Source organism: Pogona vitticeps, chromosome 5 (genome assembly GCF_051106095.1).
Source record: "Pogona vitticeps strain Pit_001003342236 chromosome 5, PviZW2.1, whole genome shotgun sequence".
Taxonomy (NCBI): Eukaryota; Metazoa; Chordata; class Lepidosauria; order Squamata; family Agamidae; genus Pogona; species Pogona vitticeps.
In genome coordinates this window covers 14,810,169-14,829,356 of record NC_135787.1, presented here as the reverse complement: position 1 = coordinate 14,829,356, position 19,188 = coordinate 14,810,169, and the positions used below count along the sequence as shown (strand labels likewise).

Here is a 19,188-nt window from a genome sequence, read left to right as displayed (position 1 = left end):
TGGCAGGCTGGCCCCCTCTTCAACTCTCCACCCAGTTTCTGCACATAAAACAGGAAGATGGTGCCTCGTTTCCCCTCACCACTGCCCACAAAATGTCTTGCTCTCACCTCATACTCTCCTGAGGCTATTTTTAACATTCATGCTACCGGACGGCCTACAGTAAGTGTGGGAAACTGTACCTCTGAATGTTTTTGAACGACACCGCCTATCATCTCTCAACTCCAGGCTATCTGGCTACGGCTCACAAAAGTTGAGGCAGAAAAACATCTGGATACTAGCTGCCCACAAAGATTATACTGTATATAATTTCTGTGAATCACCTTCTCTAGACGCTGTCTGGACATTACCTTCCCACCTCACATTATGCGAAGCCTCTTTTTTCCTATCCTACCCCTTCTCTTAGGCCCACAATGATATAAACAGCAGTGAATGCCCAAACCAGGTGATGTTATGTTTATGGGAACACAGGACCAGATTTTATCCTAATGATCAGATTCACATTGTACCAGAGTAAATGCATGGGTTTAAAGACAAGTTGTGGATTTCACCAACACAGAGGGGAAAAACAGTCAAAGAACACCCTAACATATCCAGAGATATTAATTCGTCTCAAGCCCACAGCCCACCTCATTAATACCATCATTTTACATTACCTCTGCTTCAGAGTAAAGTACAAAGGTTTGGTCTCCTCCAGAGAACATATGTTTAACAATGTAATATTTACAGGTATCTGATGGAAAAGAAAAATACTGATTAATGATAGCTAGGCCATCAGTGACATTCACATTCTGCTTTCTTCTCCTCTGATAACAAGGATTATACACGCCCAGTTTTAACAAGAGTTTCAGGTTCATACCTGTCTGCTTCAGCACAAAGAACTGAGTCCAAGGTATTCATTTATTTTTACGTAAGTTTCCACCGCTTCTTTCTCTCTGCTGCCTACCGTCTCCCAAACCTTAAAAATAATGGGGTTTCTCCACATCTTCAGCTGACAGACAATTCTGGCAGAAGACTGCTTTATATTTAGCACACTTGTGAAGCAGTGTGAAGCTGTGCAAAGTACGAACACAGGAAGGTGTGTCCTACCAAGTCAACTCATCATTCCATTTAATTAATTCAGCAGTGCCTGTACTGAGAGACAGCAGAACAGCAAAGCTTCAAGGCTGCTCTGTCTTGTCTCTCTCCAGGCTCTCTGGAAAAGCCAGTGATGGAACCTGAATCCTTCTGCTGAAAAATGCAAAGGGTGCATAGGTAAAGGTAAAGGTTCCCCTTGACATTTAATGCAGTCATGTCTGACTCTATGGCGCGGTACTCATCCCTGTTTCCAAGCCACAGAGCCAACTTTTGTCTGAAGTCAGTTTCCGTGGTCACATGGCCAGTGCGACTAGACACAGAACGCCGTTACCTTCCCACCATTTATCTACTCGCAGTTTTACATGCTTTCAAACTGCTAGGTTGGCAAGAGCTGGGCCAAGCGACGGGAGCTCACTCCGTTGCGTGGATTCGATCTTATGACTGCAGGTCTTCTGACCTTGCAGCACAGAGGCTTCTGCGGTTTAACCCACAGCGCCGCCATGTCCCTAAAGGGTGCATAAATCTGCACAAAAAGGTTGGCAACAAAAGTTAGTGCAAACACCAACTACTGGGCACGTTGCCTGTATGTACAGATTCTGCCACAGACATGTGGAGAAGAAAAGGGGAATATATACTGCAATAAGATCTGAGAGTCAAAAGCCACAGCAACTCTGAAGGATTTATTTCGAATTCTTAATGTATGTTCTGTCAGCAGAGAGAGAAAAGCAACAACTCAGCAGTTGCCTAAACACATCTTACTTCAATGCTTCAGAAGTCAATTATTTCAGTACTTCACACATGGTGACACATATACTGTTCCCATATTTCATATCATGATAAGCAAATCTTTTTTTAACAGTTATCATGGATGGAAATGAAAAATGTGGTAATAAAATCCAGTTTAGTCACTGAAAGCCCATATAAGCTAGTGACACCACATAAGGTATACAAATAATGGGCACAGCACTCTTAACTTCTAATATGAAGTATCAAAAGAAGGATACTATTAATGGTATTTCAGCTTTACATATAGAAGTGGAGACGCACAAACTGCATAGAGGAAATAGGGAAAGAGAAGAGGGATGCTATGTGTGGCAACTGTTAAAATTCTTTAAAATTTTAACATCCTTAACATAGAAGTGAGGCAAATGCATTAAGGAATTTAAATTAATTAATCAATTCCAGTTTGTGGTGATTCTCCCAGGGGGTTTTAAACATAAAGTGGTTCGCCCATTCTCTGCGCCGCTGATACAACATGCCCACAGACACAGAGATGGCAGTGCCATGGATGATCTCTGCTGGAAGCACAGTGGAGTTCCAGGCACTCCAACCCTCTGAGATATATCAGCTTTATTTGAAATTTACTACTTCAAAAATAAATGTGTGAATTAGCACCAGGCTGGAGCAGAATATCCAGGCTTAAACGCCGCATAATCAGTCACAAATGTCACTTGCTTCCTGGGCAACAGATTGTGGGGAAACTGGTCAAAGTTATTGCTGAGGGATTCAAGGTTTTGTAGTCCAAAAAAGTTACTTTTGCAAGCAGTGCCATGCACGATCCCAAAATGTCAGCACTTCACAGACTTACCTGCTTTGCCAGAGAGATCTTCCTTATGAACTGCCCAGGGACCTTTGACTGGGGAAGGACATTTAAGATTGCAGGTAAGCCCAGTTCCCAGCTGGCCTCTGGTTCCACAGCCAAATGCATAGATAATTCCTGAAGAAGGCACAAAGGCTAATGTGTGCTGTCTGAAAATAGCAAAGCGTGGATGTTAATGAGATTGGTTAGAAGTTTAGTTGTTTCCTTCTCCTTAAAGCTGCTTTTTAAAAAAGACTGTAATACAGGAAATACAAAATGGAACAGAATAGGGCCCAACTATTTTCCATATCCCTTGACTTTATATATAACCTTCTGATGTCTCTTGTTTTGTTTTGTTTTTTTAACATACTTGGACAAAGACAGGGAAAACAGACACTTGGGACTTCAAAGACATGCTTGGAAATTGTGACCAATTCATCAGATTATAACGATCTGGTTTGCTGAATGTCACAACTACCGTATTTTTCTGTGTATAAAACGACACTTTTCCCTAAAATAATTGAAGGAAAAATTGATGGTCGTTTTATACTCGGAAGTAAGGAGGTGCAAAATGTGGAGGGGGAAACAGGGATCAAAGCACTTTGATCCCTATTTCCCCTGCACATTTTGCAAAGAAAATGGAGGGGGAAAGTGATTCCTACTTTCCCCCTACATTTTCATTGCAAAATGTTTGCAACGAAAATGTAGGGGGAAAGCAGAAATCGCTTTCCCCTTGCATTTTCTTTGCAAAACCTGGAGGGAGGAAGCTGCTTTTTGCAACGAAAATAGAGAGAGAAAGCAGAAATCGCTTCCCCCCTGCATTTTCTTTGCAAAACCTGGAGGCAGAAAGCTGCTTTTTGCAACAAAAATGTAGGAGGAAAGCAAGAGTTTTTCCCCCCTCCGCTTTCTTGCAAAGAAATAAATTTTGATTTAGGAAGGGGGGGCATTTTATACATGGGGTGTCTTATACATGGAAAAATACGTACTCGTGATGAAGCTCTTTGGCACAAAACTGGAATAAGCACCCAAATTAAGAACATATTTGTATGCAGGAAAGACACAAATATATGAAAGAGTGTGCAACGGTATGATTGACTCTGGTCAAGTTGATGGTTTCTAATACCCCAGTTTTTGCTTTGCTATCACCCAAACAGCTGTGGCACTCCACACTGATCTCATAATGTCACTTACCTACCACAAGCAATTTGGGACACCTCACTGCCCATCAGCTCCAAAACTCTTCTGGGGTTGACTTCATCATTCAAGGAATCATGTCCAAGCTGACCACAGGAACCTGCTCCGAAGGTGAACACCCCTCCGCTCTGGCAAGGAAAGAAGACATTTCCACTTAGGAAAAGAGCAGGCCCTCCCAAAAGCTGGAGCAACAGGAAGGGCAGGATGCCTGCTTCTTCAGCTGCACCAAAGGTGCAACCAATGTTTCAGTGACCCTGTGGAGACCTTTTCTTGTAGAAATGCCAAAAAGGCATAATTCAAGGTTTCTATCAAGGAAAGTGTTTATCTGGATGGCTGGCTATTTGAGAAGTTTACAAAACATGTGGTCACCACAACAGGCATGTGAGGAAAGTCCAAAGCAACACAGAATACAGAGTAAATACTGTATACAGAGGATACACACAAAGAGGCATAAAGCTAATTTAGACTGGTATTCCTTTGAACTTTTGTTTCCTAAGATGTCCTTTTAAAATTACTTCAAGAAGAAGTTTTAGTATTTGTTTTATCATATCTGTGCTAAAGGTAAGGAAGGTACATGCCCTTACACTTTTCAGGAAATGGCAGTCTTCCTAGAGTTCCCTGGGGACATTAAATAATATATTGGGTAATTTTATCTAATTGCTAAATTCATTCATTCATTCATTCATTCATTCATTCATTCATTCATTCATTCATTCATTCATTCATTCATTCATTCATTCAATTCAATTCAATTCAATTTAATTTAATTTAATTTAATTTATACCCTGTCCATCTAGACCAAAGTCTACTCTGGGTGGCTAACAATAATAGGTAAAATAAAAACAATAAAATAAAATAAAATAAAAAACAACAGTAGTAACATAGTTCAAGATGGGAAGAATATTCAAGTGATGACAGGAGGGAAAGCCTACCTAAAGAGCCAGGTCTTACGTTTGCTATTAAAAGCACCCAGCGAGGAAGCCAGAATTTTCATCTACAAGTATTTGTAATCTCAAGTGAGATGGTTCTTCTTGCTGCACGTTTTTGTTTTAAAAAAAACCCTAGTACTGTACACAGGAAACAAAGACAAAGCCTACCAGTGCCCATCAATTAATTAATTCATTCATTTATTTTACTGGCAAGGAGGTATTCTTTGTTTTTAAGTTTAGGTAAGACAACATCACACTGACTCCCAACCCAAGACCTTCAAAGAGGTCAAAAGAAAGAAGTCAAGCAGAAGGTATTAAAAAGATGACATTTTGGAGGTAACTGCCAAATTAAAAATAATGAGTGACTGCAGCCAGATGGTTTATAACCAAGGGATAGCCCATAATTGCTCAGTGGTGAGGGAAATGAACCTTGTTCCTTATGTAATGGTATTATTTTCAAGAAAACACACCATGAAAGGCAGTATAAATGGGGGGGGTACATGGAGTGTGGTGGCACTGTGGGCTAAACTGCAGAAGCCTGTGCTGCAGGGTCAGAAGACCAGCAGTCGTAAGATCGAATCCACGCGATGGAGTGAGCTCCCGTCGCTTTGTCCCAGCTCCTCGCCAACCTAGCAGTTTGAAGGCATGCAAATGTGAGTAGATAAATAGGTACCACCTCGGTAGGAAAGTAAAACGGTGTCCCCTAGTTATGCTGGCCATGTGACAACGGAAACTGTCTTCGGACAAGCACTGGCTCTACAGCTTGAAAAACGGGAGTCGGACACGACTGGACTGAAAATGTCAAGGGAAACCTTTACCTTTACATGGAGTGTGAACTGACTAGTTAGCTCAATGGTTTAGTTATCTACCTGTGGAGGCAAAGGTTAGGAATTTGATTTCCCCCACTGTATCTCCTGCACATAGAGCCAGTCTGTGTGGCCTTGGGCAAACTGAACAGTCCCAGGGCATCCCCAGAAGAAGGGAATGGTAAACCACTTCTGAGTATTCTGTAGCTAGAAAACCCTGCAAGGGATCACCGTAAGTCAGAATCGACTTGACAGCATGCATTTATTAATGATGTGGAGCAGGAGTCCACAAAACCTACAAGAGAGTTTCCCCTAATTGCATTCCCATCAAAGTTTAAGGGGGATTTTCTTTACCTTTGTCAGGACGGCTGTGTGGTCACTTCCACAGCTGATATAGACAACCTTTTGAGTCCTTAAGAGCTTCACATGGCATGGAGACTCTCTATCTAGATAAGAGGATAGAAAATAAATGCATCATCTATTCTATCACACTGTGAAACATGTAAGAACTGGGAGGACAGTTCTGAGTTTGTCATTTCAACTAAGCTTGCACTCTCTATCTATGCCACTGTTAATGATGATTAAATTGCTAACGTTCCCTACCACAAAACTGAATGAACAAAATAAACTATCAGTGACTCAGCTACAAAAACACTTTCAAAAACTAAGCAATGAAAACATTGGCTACAGGGTGGGAAAGGAACCTAAGAGTGGAGCCATTTAACACTGGAAACCAAGGTCAAATTAACTCTATCAAGAGACCTTGAAAATACATGGCATAAATCTTCATAAAAATAAATAATGCATTTGCATCTCCCCTCCCATCAAGGCTGGGAGCAAAAGGGAGGAAAAACTTGCAGACTAATGTCCTTATGGCCTAGCTGAATAGCTCAGTCGGTTAGTTATCCGGTTGTACAGCCAGAGATTGGAAGTTCCAATTCCTCACTATGTCTTCTTGCAAGTAAAACCAGCCTGTGTCGCTTTGGGCAAGCTGCACAGACCCAGGATCTGCCAGAAGAATGGAATAATAAAACATTTCCGAGTACTCTCTACATCAGGGGTCCCCAAACCCCGGTCCATGGACTGATACTGGACCATGGCTTCGGAAGGACCGGGCTGCGGAGAAAGATCTTCGAAGGTCGAAGGAGCGCATGCATACATGCGCGCGTGCACACCTGTCCCCCAGACACATGGACAGATGCCTGCCTGCCTCCCATGCATGTCCCCCCACATGCGCACACGCACGGATGCCCACCACCACTCCCAGTCCTTGGGAAAATGGTCTTTAACTAAATCGGTCCCTAGTGTGAAAAAAGTTGGGGACCACTGCTCTACATAGACAACCCTGGAAAGGGTTGTGGTAAGTCATAACTAACGTGACAACACACCATCATTCATGTCCTTATGGGGCCATAAAAATTTACTGTCACTCCTAAAAACCAGTGTACCTCACCAGGTCACATCTGGGACAAGACCAGATATAAAGTCCTATCAGAAACATTGCCTCCCATCTCACAAAATCAAGCATCTGTGTGTTTTACTGCTGCCCTCAGCAAGTGCAGTACACGACCAGGCCTCCTCATGCCTTGTAGCCAATATAGTGTAATGGTTAAATGCTGGACTAAGACTCAGGAGGCCTGGGTTCAAGTCCCTACTTGGCCCTGAAACCTACAGAGTGAGTTTGGGCGAGTGATGATTTCTTGGCCTACCCTTCCTGACAAGCTTGTTTTGAGAATATAATATGGAGAAGGAAAGCCATATATATTCCTTGTCTCATAATGCATTGCACAAGGAGAGAGATGCTCCACCTGTAAAGAGAATGTTACACAACAGTAATTCTTCCTCTTCCATTGCCAGCAAGAATTTCATCTCCCCTGAAGATCAGTCAAAGTACCTCGCTCATCACTTAGTCCCAGCTGTCCGGAAGTGTTCTTTCCCCAGCCAAAGATGGCTCCTGAGAGAGACAAGGCGAAGCTGTGTGCTCCTCCAGCAGCAACCTGAGCCAAGGGGATCCCGTCAAGAGACTTGATGCGCTGAGGGCAAGCTTGGGAGGGGAATTCTTTACCCAGTCCAAGCTGTCCATGACTGTTCTGTCCCCAGGCAAAGAACTGCCCATCTGAGGGAAAAAGAGATATGGCTAAGAGTAGTCTGAAAAACATACCCTTTCTTATGTCACAGCACAATCATTCCACAGGAGTCAAATATGTGCCGTGAGGTAATTTAGGTACCATACATTGTGTTGGAATCTAAGCTGCAAAGTCCCCAGGGGGAACTCAGACCATCACATACTCTTAACCTCAGTGTTCCACCATCAGATGGGACAATACTGGGATATGATATAATAATACTGACCTACGTAACCAAGGTTAAGAAAATAATCCACACATGAACTTTTGAGTATTTCAAAAATGCTGTAGAAATGCTAAGCATTATTATACTGTACATGGACTGTCTTGCATCTTAGTAGAGGAAAACTTGTCTTGCATGCAAAATGTCCCAGGTTCAGCCATCAATATTTAAATATTTCAAATGTGACCTAAATATAGCCGTTCCCTTATCAGGAGAAAGATGGCCTATAAACAAGGTAGGTAGGTAGGTAGGTAGGTAGGTAGGTAGGTAGGTAGGTAGGTAGGTAGGTAGGTAGGTAGGTAGGTAGGTAGGTAGGTAGGTAGGTAGGTAGGTAGGTAGGTAGGTAGGTAGGTAGGTAGGTAGGCAGGCAGGCAGGCAGGTAGATAGCTAGCTAGCCAGCTAGCTAGAGACAGACAGACAGACAGACAGACAGACAGACAGACAGACAGACAGACAGACAGATACTGTAGATAGATAGATAGATAGATAGATAGATAGATAGATAGATAGATAGATAGATAGATAGATAGATAGATAGATAGATAGATAGATAGATAGATAGATAGATAGATAGATAGATAGATAGATTGATTGATTGATTGATTGATTGATTGATTGATTGATTGATTGATTTGCTGCCCACACTACCCAAAGGTCTCTGGGCAGCTTACAACATTTTAAATACAATAAAAAGACAAAACAATTAAAATGCAATTAAAATAAATCAAATTTCAACCCCTGTTCTCTCTTTGGTGCCTCACAGAGTTCCACTAATCAGAATGTGAAGCATGGGATTAGACAGGGCCAGCCTGAGCAATGGGTGCAGTGAGGCAACCCTCTAAGAAGGCAGCTACATTACAGCTCAAAATAAGAATTGCTTAATTATCAGATATGAATTATACTATACCAGCTGCAAGGGCTAGGCAATGCCAATTGCCACAGGAGACTTGAAGTATTGTCTCTTGGTTCAGCTTTTTTATTAACCTAAACAAGAGAACAAATGATATTTTTAAATACAAATACAATTTAGCTGGCTTTTGTAAGGACTATGTTATAAAGGCAACATTATATTAAACAGTTTCGAATAATATAGCCTCAGCCCTGAAACATACTGTACTTGGCTAGCATTTTAAAATAACACTTTTCAATAGAAATCATAGAGAAGGGTTGGACTAAAAATAAGGTTTTCTACTATGCCTGTCTCTTGTATTGCCAGTGTGCTGAGCTAGCTAACACCCGCCATACTCTTTCCAATCCTTTCCAACGTCACAATAAAAACAACAGGTTAAAACACTGAAGAGTCCAGAGATTTCCACCACAAGCGAAAGGAACAACTGTATAGCAAAGTAGGGGTGCTGAATAACAAACAAGCCAATCCTTTTTTCATTTTATAACTTTGTCTGAAGAGGAATCTGCTTCTTTTGCCATGCAAATATCTGTAGGGGGGAAACTACATAGAATTATTCCTCACCCCAACACCCAAGTTCAGCTCAGCTGTTTCCTCCACCCCAGGAACATGTATTTAGCTTTGAAAGAACAAAAACAAGCTGAACTGTCATCCAATGTTTCCACAAGCATCCTAACGTTTGGTGGTCACCAAATAAAAAAACAGTTGTAATAGTAAGAATGGCCAACAGATCCTCAGGCAAACCACATCTCGAAATCTGGCATCCTAATGCTGGCATCCTTTAGATTCAAGGCTATTGTCTAACCATCCTGATGGCTGAAGATGGTATTCAGGCTAAGCTTCCTAATATTGGAAAAAAATAATAATCAAAAGCTATAGATATGCATCGCTGATTCCACTTCCTTCAGCCATGCAACTACTGAACATGAAATAAGATCCTCTGTGTCTCCAAGCAACATCTCCACATATGAAGATATTCTGCCTAGTCCTGAATCTTCTTCTCATTCTGATTTCATGTGCTGGTTATCACACAGAGCCCCTTTATGCTTGAACAAGCAGCCAGCAGACCCTTGAAAACTCAAGGCGTATTAATCTGAACACCCTCCTTATCTAAAACCTTCATTGCACATTTAAAGTGGGACAAACTGCGCAGAAAAGTTCAGAATTTGAGTATTGCTACCAGTTACCTTGGTACGGTCACAGAGTCTTCTGTTGTCGTGAGACCCAGCTGGCCATCACTGCCTGCACCCCAGGAAAACAGCTGTCCTTGGTCACTAAGGGCCAGGCTGTGAGACTCTCCACAGGCGACATGGATGATGTGTTGTCCTGCTAGAGTGATAATTTGTTCTGGGAAAAGACAAAAAAAAAGTTACTTGAACACACTAAGCAATATATATACCTGCTACCTGCTCTCTGTCATTCAACATGAAGCAAAGGTGAGAGGGACAATATCAATTTTAAATAACTCATTAAAACGGAAGACATTTCAACTGAAAAACAAGCTGGGTGGGTGCTTAAACAGACAAAGAAGTGTAGTTCAACACAAGACAAAAACCCCTGTCCAGGATCCAAATTGCTAATAACACAGTCTAATGCTAAACCTGAGACCGAGGCGTACTCCCAATAAGATGAAATAACAGCTGTTTTCAGACATTCAGAAAAAGGTCCCTTATTCGATGAACACACACAGGTCAAGGCAAAAGGATCATCTACTCAGCAGTATCCAGAAAGGCCCCTCTGTCTAACTAAAGCATCCCTAACAGGTGTTCACAGCTTTCAGTAAAAGAGAGCCCACAGAGTGGTTATCTTACTGAAATCTATGCTGATCACCAAGAAGCTGCTTCTAATGTTTTCCCAAAATTTGCCGTCCCATAACTTAAGCCTGCAAGACGTAGTGTCTGGGGGAGCACCAAGTCAATATTTTTTTTCCTGTTTTGTCTGCATACCAATCCTCACGGTGATAATTTTACAGCTCTGTCAATAGCACTTTCTATGAATATTTGCATTAGCTCTCCGAAACGGTAAAGTAGGCATTGCGACTGGAGAGAAAAGCATCTTCAGCATGCAGTGCACACGCTTTACTGCTGAGCTACCTTGACTGCCAAAAGAAGTTCTCGGCTTGCTAGGCACACACCAGGAAATAGGAAGGCTTCTGAAGGTGCCCCAGTAAAGCCATTAACACTGCTTGTTACACTGAAAATAGCTGTTCTAGAGAACAGCCTTCATTTCCCACTTCAATTCACTGCACTGTAAAGGATGATTCATAAGCAGACAGGAGAGTTTCTCTCCAGATGGAATGTGCTTTTAGCTCCCACAGCCTGTCTCTTTATATCACTAGCGATCTCAAGTGTGTGGTGGGGGACATATGTGATTCCTATCGGAAGGCCTGAAACCTTCTGATAAAAATTCTGGGATGGAACAGATTCTTGTCTCAAAAGAAAAGCTAAAAGGACAATTTTTCAGTACCTTAACCATCCACTTTCTCGTCTTCCTAGATGTTGAACTACAACATATAGTTCACCTCAGTTTATCTGAATTGGTCACATCTGCTGGGATCCATTCACTACACTCTAAGGAAGCCCCCCTGGAATGAATCTATAACACCGCCTCTGGTCTGAAGCCATCCTCTTCAGCATCACATATGCTAAAATTGGCCTTCTAAGACACATGAGGCCACGCAAATGTAAGCAACAAAGTGCAATGAGCTGCTTTCTTCAACAACCAACAAATGGCTCCTTTCTGATAATTTCCAATAGCTCGTTTTGGTTATCGGACGCAAAGGAACTTACAGTTTCTGTCTTTTATGTGTCTCTACAAAGCGAGCTATGATTTCCCCATAATGTGGGCCAATCCCAATGTCAGCTATTCACGCATGCAGCACTTCTATAGTGCTGCTTCATACATTGCATTACTGTGAGAAGCACAGCGCAATTGCATAATGCAGACTGAGCGCTACAATTCAGCTTCCCGACAGTGGTGGTGACCAATGATGCCACTGCATTCACATAATCAGCTTCTATGAGCACAAATGTGTGTGTGTATGCTAACACACACACACACACATACTGTCCTCCCTTGCTGCAAATGTGCTCCAGAAGACTAGAAAACTCTCTGGAACAGATTGTTAGATCTGGAGTGGGTTGCAGAGAAAGAGGGATCAAAAATGTCAATGGTACTATATCTCCACATCATCTCTGGCAGCAGCAACAACACAAGTCCCAACAATGTCAGCCACAGTGTCAGGGGCTCACATGCTTGTTCATCTTCTAATGTGATTCTTTTCCATTCCCTGCCAGAAATACTCCTCTACATTCTACATACAGCAGGCAGGACAACTGCTGCACAAGATAAGAAATAGACCACAATCTGACATTTCAGCAAGTGAAACATTTCAACCTCCTATGACAATGTGTCAAAGAGACGGCTGCAGAAAAAATGGAATTGAGATTTGAGAAGGAAACAGTTGAAGTGGTTACATTCACAAATTCCAGGATGCACCTAGAGAATTAAATAGAGATTGGAACGTTGTACTACACTGAAATACAACTGCATAACTTATGCCAGTGGAAGAGTGATGATGGCTTTGATGGGAGCAATTTTAGGCAATTAAAGACTTACATCTTTTGTCCCACAGCTTACCCAGTTTTCACAGGATGAAATGTTTACACCGCAGTCAGTAAAGCCACAGGACAGAAATATGAAGTTTTTGATTACTGAAAATCTGCCCCTACTGGTGATTACACACTTCCGCAAGCATATTAAGCAATGATTTTCTGGGGGCAAAACGCTAAACTCCAACACAACCCACACTTCCTGAAAGCCTGGGTTCTGAAAAAACATATCATTTGCATCTTTTTTATTGCCAAAACTGCCAGGAGAGTAACAATATCAACACCTTAAAGGTCCACTACCTGTGTTAATAATGCCATTATCACCTAGGAAGTTCTATACATCACAAAAATATGAAGTTAGTTGCCTTTGCACTTGATCCTTTCCACATGTCAAGATGAGAAATTCTAAATCTGTAGAGTGTTAAAATAATTAAGGGGGTGTACAAAAAGCAGCCCTGAAAATATACACTGCATTTTTAAAATGAGGTTTGAATAGCAATTTGCTAAAAGTTACTGCAAAACAATTAGCTAGTTCCAGCCTAGTCTGAAAGCAAGGACACTGTATGCTGTATAGAAAAACATTTCTTTCATGGCTTTCAGGTCAGCGTGGATATAAACAAAAAGGGTGTTCAAATATTTGATTTGTAATAAGTAGAACAGTGCAATGTCTTGACATGATAGATAGGTGGTGTTTCAGGTCCTGCGATTTGCTGTACTTAATTTTATTAGACCCTTCAACACACTGAAATTCATGGGCTCTGTAACTGTTTGGCACACCAATAATACTTACTGCCATGGAGCCACATTGCCAGACTCTGATTTGCAGGAACTGCATTAACAGGAGTTGTAAAGTCAATAGAAATTTCCATTATAAAATTTTCTTTGGTGATTTAGGGGCGTGTATTTACAGGTCCAGTAAAAGAGAATGTTCATAGTTGTAAGGGAAAGGTAAACATCTGAAAGAACTATAAATATAGGGAGGCAAAACACACACACACACGCACACACACACGTACGTTCAACTCATCAACACACTACACTACACAAACCAGATACAAACAACACAGATATCATGTAGCAACAATAGCAGCAGCAGATGAGGACAACATGGATTTGCCTCCATAGATTCAGATTGGCTCATTTGGGTGAGCACTTCAGAGTAATTTTTTGTTTGTGTTCAGTTATCTGATTTCATTGTGGAATTAACCCTGGGGTGGGGGAATAAATGCCAGCTGTGACAAACACATGCTTCTGAATTTTCCCTAGAGGTCTAAAAGGTTTTGCAAGGCTCTTAAGGAGATGTCAGGCATGAGATTCTCTAACCTGATACCTACCACTCACTATAAACCAATTTGTGGCCCAAATACTGCACTTCATGCATCTGAAGAAGCCGACTACAATCCAGAAAAGCACACACTGCAATAAATTTGTTAGTCCTAAATTGCTGCAATGTTTCTCTTAGCATTTTCATTTTATTTTATTTGCTTCTGCTGGAATTACCACATTTGCCTCTCTGAAACCTGCTATGAAAGAAACACTTGTAAAGCACAGTGCATGCTAAAAAGCATTGACTAATGAATGAAAAAAAAATCATGGTCAGCAAGAAATAGAAGACGGTTGCAGGAGATAGAATGTGATATTCTGGGATTTTCCTCAGCAACCCAAGGGCTCAGATGGGGCTGTGCATTTTATAGCTCTGCACAGACATCCATTCTTCAAAGGAAAAGCAGGCATGTTTTGTCTTAGAATGTATAATTAAATTCAGGAAAGTTAAATGTTGTACTACAATCTGCAGAGCACAGCTCCACCCTCAACCAGCACGGCTACTGCCAAACTTCCTGAGAGATTCTAAGAACTATGCTCTGAAGAAGTAATTTTTCCTAGCTCTGTCCAAATTCAGGAGCTTGAATAGATTTGTCAGCTAGCTGGTACATGTGCTACACGTTCCAATAGCAGAGTAAAACCCCTTTTTTTCCTCAACGCTTTTGAAAAAGCACAGCACGTTACTGTCAGTTGGCATCACCTTCCGAAATCCACCCTGCAGGCGGGTAAAGGACAGGTAGTGTTGCGATAAACAGATTAAGGTAAAGGTAAAGGTTCCCCTTGACAATTTTTGTCCAGTCGTGTCCGACTCTAGGGGGCGGCGCTCATCCCGCTCTTCAAGCCATAGAGCCAGTGTTTTGTCCGAAGACAATCTTTCCGTGGTCACATGGCCAGTGTGATTTAGACACGGAACGCTGTTTACCTTCCCACCGAGGTGGTCCCTATTTATCTACTCGCATTTGCATGCTTTCGAACCGCTAGGTTGGCAGGAGCTGGGACAAGTGACGGGTGCTCATTCCGTTGCGTGGATTCGATCTTACGACTGCCGGATCTTCTGACCCTGCAGCACAGGCTTCTGCGGTTTAGCCCACAGCGCCACCACGTTAGACTAAACTAAACAGATTAGTCTTCTGCAAACTAATCCCTGGGGAGGACGGCACTGACGTGGAATAGCTAGATTTCAAAAATGAAACCTTTGGGGAATGAAACTCTGCAAGAAAATTATGGTCAAAGAAGCGTTTTGTTCCTAACGGTTGGTAGTATTTGAAGACAACTCTAAAGGGACCAGGTATGTTTAGCTAACAGCGTACTTTCGCTGGCTCTACCTCAAGTTTTCTGACCAAGCTACTTTTCACATGGCACTGAGGGGCTATCTTAATAGACCTGCAAAGCAAGCAATCTCTTATACATGAGGAGGATTGGGATTCCACAACCACTGCTTGGAAGATGTGCCAACTGAGGATGTTACACTTGGAATTTTTGGGTACCCAACGTTCTCCAGGAATTCCCAAGGCCTGCAGACCCACATTTACTGACGTCTTCATTCACCTGGAATGGGTCCAGTCTTGATGGTTATATTTTCTGTTGTTAATGTTAAAAAAAAGAAAGAAAGGAAAGGAAAGAAAGAAGCTGCTATGGTGCTTTCTGGGTATCATAGCTCTTTGGGAGGCGCTCTTTATAAAGCCTAAAGGGCTACAAGATTACAACTGCCAGAAATATGTCTGCAGGTGCAGAGCTGTAGCCTGGACCTTCCAAAATTCTGGCTGGGAAATTCCTGGAGAATTCTGGAAACAAGAATCCAAAACACACACACACACACACACACACACACACACACACACACACACACACACACACACACACACACACACACACACACACACACACACACACACACACACACACACACACACACACACACACACACACACACACACAAAACAACCACCACAATGCAACCCATTCACCAGCCAGAATCTCAATTAAGCCAGAATGTTCTCAAACGCTGAAGAAAGGGAGCAGTTCTAATCAGAAAGGCTGCTGAAGGTAATTGCTAATTAAGAACCAGCCAGAATAACCTTGAGTACAGAAAACAGAGACAACACAGGTGTGCTTCTCGAGAGAGAGGGCCTGGCATAGGGTGTATGGCAAGCACAGCTTAATTAAAACATCTGATTGTTTAGCCTATGACCAAGAGGGAGTCTCTCTGGTTCTCAGGTTCTCCACTACTCCCAGGCAATTATGGCATATTCTCCATTTCAAAATGGAGAATTAAAGTCTGTTGCTTTTTCTCTTTCCAGAAAGCCTGAGAGCTACTCTGGATGAAATCCAAGACCACATTATCACTTAACTACCCCCACTGGAATCTGCAGGCCCTTCCTTTTCATTACATCCTAATACAGGCAAAATAATTTTAGGATCATGCCTCTTCCCACTGTCTCCTCCAGCCTGCTTTTTGTAACAACCGGGTTGATGAAGAAGCCTAATGATGTTAAAAGCTTGCACATATTTTTGCAACTTTTTGAACAGCCTATCAAAATGGAGATTATGGAATTATGACGCCTACAAGCTTCAAAGCTTCTGAGTTCTGTAGCAGGTCTCTCACAACACCCTGACTATACTGCACATCTGCTTCGCTTCTGGGTCAGCAGGAAAGGACTGTTTTAACTGTTATGGCAAAGCAACCTTTTGTAAAAAATGCCCTTAGTGCATACGTGAGAAAGCTAGCCGCAGATGATGCACATTATATTCAGATACCTGGACAAAAGGTTTAACAGCCAAGACGGGGTGGGTGAGAGGGAATAAGTGTTTGCCTGTCAACCCCTTTCAAAAGGCCCCAGCCAACATGCCAGTGGTCATGTGGGGTGTGTGGCATTCTGGGAGTCATAAACTTACAAAAAAGTAAATTTCCTAGCTCTGTGCAGCCATATAGGCTAAATATATCTATACATACGTATACAGGCTCAGTGTTCAAAGCACCAAGGGAAGCAAGAGGTCATCTGAACATGATACTCTTCTGACATGCCACCCTGCCTACTCCAAAAAAAAACAAACATTACTTTGAGATCAGTCAGAAAGCTTTCCCAATTCAGTTATACACTAGCTGACTGGAAACTGCTAGGATGAGACGTCAGAAGCTGCAAAAGTGCCACCAGAGAAGCCCAGTCCTTTCCTGCTGACCCAGAAGCGAAGCAGAAGCCCACACTTCCAAGCCTGCATACCGGCTAGTATGCTACTGAACTTCCACTGAGGTGAAAGTACCACCAGTTTAGTAATGCAAGACTGTGATCTGGCCAAAGGCATGGTAAGTAGAGGGCCTTTTCCCTCAGGGAGATCCCCGCTTGTGCAGTGGTAACACATGCACAAGCAGTGCAATCCTGCATTATTATGCTATGGGATGTCCCACTTAGTGGGAGCTCAGTAAAATGCTGGCCTTATTTATTTACCTTTAGTATTTCTAGGCTCTTCTTCGACTATGAAACTCCCATACTGGGGATACAGCTGATAACAACATTTATAAAAAGAGCATGAAAACAAATATTTGTTTTCATGCTCTTTTTATAAATTTTGTTATCAGCTGTATCCCCAGCCTGGGAGTTTCATAGTCGAAGAAGAGCACATATATATATATATATATAGGTTGCATTGTTGTTACTACATCAAGTTGTCTTATATATATATACATGTACCGTTTCCCCGAAAATAAGCCCTAACCTGAAAATAAGCCCTATTATGATTTTTCAAGATGCTCAAAATATAAGCCCTACCCCCAAAATAAGCCCCAGATAAGTGAAACGCCGCTCTCCACCATTGTGTAGCATTGTGCAGCAACCAGAAGATGACATGACTGTAAAATAAAACATCCCCTGAAAATAAAGCCCTAATGTTTTTGTTGTGTGTTTTTTTTATTTTTTATTTTTGGAGCAAAAATTAATATAAGACCCTGTCTTATTTTCAACGAAACACGGTATATATACGTATAAGAAGAAGAAGAAAAATCTCTGCTTGGTTCCAGAGAGTTAGAAATAACAGACCTGGTTTGTTTCCTTCCCTCTCGTGGCCCAGTTGTCCATTGGTGTTCGCGCCACAAGTATAGACGTCGCCGTCTTCCAACAGGAAAATAGAATGGTTCCCACCACAAGCCACTTCCTTGATACTCTTCTGATGAATGAACCTGATGTTCTGAGGTTCAGGAATGATAGTTTGGAGAGTGCTATCTGCCCCAGGAACTCCAAAAGACCAATACCCCCAACATAACATCTTCTCTTCTTTTAGCAAGTCATATTTTCCCTTGAGAGAAAAAAGATTAAATCCCCATAAATATTAAGAATCATCTGCACACTAGAAGAAGTGGTCAGTGAACAAAATGTGACCCCGCAAACACTGTCGGACTGGAAGTGAGCTTTTAACCATTTCTGGTTTTGCTTTTTGCATTTTTGAAATTTTGAGCAGCTCCATGGGGACCTTGAGGGCACAAAATTATCACCAAGACCTTTCAAAATTGACCTTTCCATCCTACACCAAAATATTATCCAGACATCCCAGCAGTGTATCAATCAACCTGAAAGCATTTAATGGAGCCATGTACTAACCAACCAGCCTATAACTGCAAGTGGCCAAGACTCTTTCTACACAGACAGGTGAGTGAGTTCCAGGAAGAAAGGCATAACAATGATCTATCCTCCCACAATCAGCCAGCTTGGAAGAAAACAAATTTATTTACTAGACTAAGAGACTAGTCATCTCTTAACGGGTTAATACCAATCCTGTCAGGCTAGTAATTTGTTGGATTCACTTCCAAGACTGGTTTTAAGTGACATATAAAGTCTGTTTTGTGTTTGCTGTAATGTACCAACATAAAAGTTCTAACAAATTTATCACAACAAAAACATTTTCTCATAAATTGGTACAATTTCTTCTGCGGTGAAGCTTAAAACTAAAGGGACCTCAGTTGCCACTCACCTTTCAAACCACAAGCGTTTCCGTGAAAGCTTCACAGGACTGAACCACAGCTGGTTTACCAATCCACCTAAATGTGCTGAAGTCCTACAGGAGATATTTGATGAGAAAGCATTAGAAGGTTTCACCCACAGCTTGGGAAATGTTACTTTTTATTATCCAATAAATATAACTTTTTCAAGCTCTGGTTTTGCCCCTGTATGTACTACATCCTTTGATGTTTCATAAGCAAAATGAAGAAACTGTCTCTGCTCAAAAACACTGTGCTGACAGATAATTTTTTTTTCCAAACTATGGGAAAGTCTTCTTTGAAATTAGACTCTGGTTTCACCTTCCCATAGGGTTGCAGTTAGGCTGCATCCAGACTGCATGCATCTGTTTGAAGCAACACGGCTGTATGGAAACATCAAATTATCCAGAACAGAAAGGTTGTTGTTTTATCAACCTCCACATTACT

General features: G+C 41.8%; 1 protein-coding gene across 12 annotated transcripts in view; it reads right to left on the bottom strand.

Annotated features, from left to right (window-relative positions):
* The window catches only part of HERC3 (HECT and RLD domain containing E3 ubiquitin protein ligase 3), a 67,006-nt gene that overhangs the window by 29,153 nt on the left and 18,665 nt on the right, over positions 1–19,188 (bottom strand). For all 12 annotated transcript variants that reach the window (XR_013545783.1, XR_013545780.1, XR_012087811.2 and 9 more), the window contains 9 exons: positions 18,735–18,818; positions 17,807–18,063; positions 10,026–10,185; positions 8,839–8,915; positions 7,477–7,698; positions 5,937–6,028; positions 3,845–3,975; positions 2,663–2,823; positions 654–730 (listed from right to left, as the gene is read on the bottom strand). Coding sequence is in view for 8 of the 12 variants with exons in the window: in XM_073001970.2 (XP_072858071.2) it covers positions 654–730; positions 2,663–2,823; positions 3,845–3,975; positions 5,937–6,028; positions 7,477–7,698; positions 8,839–8,915; positions 10,026–10,185; positions 17,807–18,063; positions 18,735–18,818 (1,261 nt within the window). In the remaining 4 variants the exon portion in view is untranslated. Of the gene's footprint in view, positions 1–653; positions 731–2,662; positions 2,824–3,844; positions 3,976–5,936; positions 6,029–7,476; positions 7,699–8,838; positions 8,916–10,025; positions 10,186–17,806; positions 18,064–18,734; positions 18,819–19,188 lie in introns of those variants that run through there.